A 3,117-nucleotide genomic window follows, 5' to 3' on the forward strand; every position below is an offset into this window, starting at 1 on the left:
CATTTTTAATGATAAATTAACTTGAATTTGGCGGTTTAATCACTGGCCCGCGTTGCCGGCGGCGCCACTGAATGCGGCTTGCTGAAACCGCCAGACTTACCTACCAATCTAAATAGTTTGATCATCTGTGACATGTCTTGTTCTATGGTTTGTTGATTGGAGGGAGAGTTTACTCTTGATTGTTTACTAGTTTTAAGTGTTGGTTCAGAAATATAGAAAATGCGTTGTGCAGTTTACGGTTGCAATAGTGATACGAAAGTTAAAACTCCAAAAATAAAGTTTCATAGATTTCCAAAAGACAGTATTTTAGGCAAGCTATGGGAGAATGCTTGTTGTCGTACGGACACAATTAATGTTGCCTCCGCTAGAATATGCTCCCAGCATTTCAAAAATGAGGATTTTGAGAGAAATTTTCAATTTGAACTTTTAGGATACTTGCCAAAAGCAGGTTTTAAACTTAAGCTTGGTGCAGTTCCTTCCCTAAATTTGCCAGAGATCAAATCGCTAACAAAACAGCAGGTAGATTATAACGAAAGAGCTTCAAAGAAATTTGGAAAAATAGATGCACAGGACAATATCGTCCTTGCTCTAAACATAAGGTACGAAAATATAAATACATATTTTTATACTTGGCATAAAGCAATTGTAGACATACAGTCATTTCAATTCAATGAATCTATCGTGATTCGTGTAATAAATCTTGCACAAATTAACGCATCAAAAAAAGATCGTAAAAATAAAAATTATTGCTCTCATTTTTTGTTAAATTTTAAATCATACGTACCTACGTGATATTATAACTCTTTTCTACTAATAGGCCAAGCTATACAGGGTGATTCAAAATTGGCGTCATTCCTCTGGAGGTGTCTGGCGGTGTTTTAGGAGTACAGAAAAAATAGTAAAATCAATTAATTATTATTAACAATTGAGAAATTTGAAAAAAACTATATTAGAAAATCGGCAATAATGTTTTTCAAGGTAATCGGCCTAATTAACATTACGTAAATGCCTGTTGCTTCGTAATTATTTAAAAGGCCGGTAACCTTGGAATTATACAGAAAGTTACAATAAAATAGACAAGGATAAACCGTAAAATCAACAGTAGTCATTGTCATCAACCTTGACTTTTATTTCACCAGAGATGAGGGGTGTGTAATACTTGGAGCGTTGCTACTTCTCGTTATGCAAAATACCCGAATAAGAGGATGTTCTGGAATACTACATCTAATAGATATCGTCAATGATAGGTTCAGAAAATATGGCGGACTAGACGAAAATATTTCCATTGACGAGAGTATGATACCATACTACGGCAAACACTATGCCAAACGGTACATCAGAGGAAAACCCATTCGTTTCGGATTAAAATACTGGGCAATTTGTACAAGCTCTGGATACCTGGTGTCTTTTGAGATTTATACAAGAAAATCTCAAGATAATTCTGATAAACGAGGATTTGGGCTTGGAGGCGATATAGTGCTTAAATTACTAGAAAAATCGGAGATTTTACCTAATGGCTACAATATTTATTTTGACAATTATTTCACTAGTTTACATCTACTAGGACATTTGTCGCAAAACAAAATCTGTGCTACAGGAACTATACGAGAAAATCTAACAGGACACTGTCTGTTTCCTGAAAAGAAGTTTTGGAAATTGCAAGAGAAGGGTAGTTACCAATTTGTGGCCAAAGATGATACGCTCTTAGGCCAATAGAAGGACAATAAAATAGTAACTGGGGCTTCAAATTTTGAAAGCGAAGAAATTGTTTACACAACAAGATGATGTAGGATTTAGAAATCCAGAAAACATATTTTACAACCAAAATTAATTGCCAATTACAACAAAGGAATGGGTGGTGTTGACAAAATGGATAGCCTCATGCGCTTTACAGATCCAGAATACGGCAAAGAAAATGGTATTGGCCAATGTTTGGTTATTTGCTGGATGCTGGTTACTTATACCGACTCTACCCGAATAATCCCAGCTGTGCATCTTTACTGAGTTTCCGTTGTTTTATTGCTCTTGGTTTCTTGAACAAACATGAAAAAATGCTATCAAGAGGAAGGACAACTTTAGCTCCTGAGAATCCTTCTCAATTTGACAATGTGGGCCATATTATTAAATATAATGAATCTGACAGAAGATGTCAAGTGTGTAAAAAAAGAGCAACTTTATTTGTATAAAGTGCGATTGTGGACTGCATCCGAAAGCATGTTTTGACCAATTTCAGACAAAAGTGTGATGTGTTATGAAACCAAAAAAAATACATGTTGTAGTACAAGTTATACTTCAAAAATTTGTATTCCTAATATGAAATGTACCGAAAAGCCAAGTCTTAATAAAAATTTTCTTAAAGTAGATCGGTGGTATTTTGTGCATGGAGTCCCTTTAGAGGGACGGATGTTACCCAAGTATCTGTAAAAGTTAGGAAAAAATAACATGAAAATATTTCTTATTTTTTTACACGTAAACTTACTGTAATGACAAAAATACAAAAATCGTTATTTTTTAACTTCATGCACTAAGGTTAAGTATTCCAATATGCTTCCAATTAAACATGGAACACTTTGAAAATAATGCTTAATAACAAAGTTCGATTTTCAACTGTTAATATCTCCTAGAAATTATCGAAAAAAAAAATTTCAATGTTTGTCTCGTACCTTCTAAGTGAGCCTTTATTACCCGTTAAAAGGAATGATGCGAATTTTGAATCATCCTGTAGGTATTTGAAAATTATTTATCGTGAAAAAAAGGATAGTAGTGAAACAATTGTGCGATGATATAAAAGAGAGCAGATGAAAAGGTATGTGTTTTCACTCTCATGAATCACGCATCAATCGGATAATTAGTTTGTGAGAAATGGAAAAGGCGGAAAATTGGGCGTTTTTTCGAAAATTAATAGCTCCGTCATTTTTTTGAGCTGGAGCACTAAAATTTTGAGAGAAAGTAGGGACTATAATGTTCTTTATATGTGCAGCGGGGTGCTGTCAAATTATTAGTTTTCTCAAAATCGCGAAATAAAGATTAAAAGATTTATTTAATCTATATGGTTGTAAAAAAATAACAGAATATTTCATAGATACACGAATAATTGTAATGTTTATTTTCCAACTT

The 3,117-nt window shown here is 33.7% G+C and overlaps 2 protein-coding genes across 3 annotated transcripts in view; one reads left to right on the forward strand and one right to left on the reverse strand.

Moving 5' to 3' along the window:
- LOC109542563 (replication factor C subunit 5) overlaps positions 1 to 3,117 on the reverse strand; it is a gene marked incomplete at its 5' end in the record, with an annotated part of 45,862 nt that overhangs the window by 27,122 nt on the left and 15,623 nt on the right.
- LOC109542565 (piggyBac transposable element-derived protein 2) overlaps positions 130 to 3,117 on the forward strand; it is a 25,553-nt gene continuing 22,565 nt past the window's right edge. The window contains exons 1-2 of one of the 2 annotated variants that reach the window (XM_048664579.1): positions 130 to 599; positions 1,248 to 2,361. In XM_048664579.1, the coding sequence (XP_048520536.1) occupies positions 220 to 599; positions 1,248 to 1,716 (849 nt within the window). In that variant the 5' untranslated portion in view covers positions 130 to 219 and the 3' untranslated portion in view covers positions 1,717 to 2,361. Of the gene's footprint in view, positions 600 to 1,247; positions 2,362 to 3,117 lie in introns of those variants that run through there. The other variant, XM_019911837.2, reaches the window with a different exon arrangement.

This window comes from Dendroctonus ponderosae, unplaced genomic scaffold (genome assembly GCF_020466585.1).
Source record: "Dendroctonus ponderosae isolate FM_Combo_2020 unplaced genomic scaffold, Dpon_F_20191213v2 Dpon_F_20191213_3, whole genome shotgun sequence".
In the NCBI taxonomy this organism is placed as follows: domain Eukaryota; kingdom Metazoa; phylum Arthropoda; class Insecta; order Coleoptera; family Curculionidae; genus Dendroctonus; species Dendroctonus ponderosae.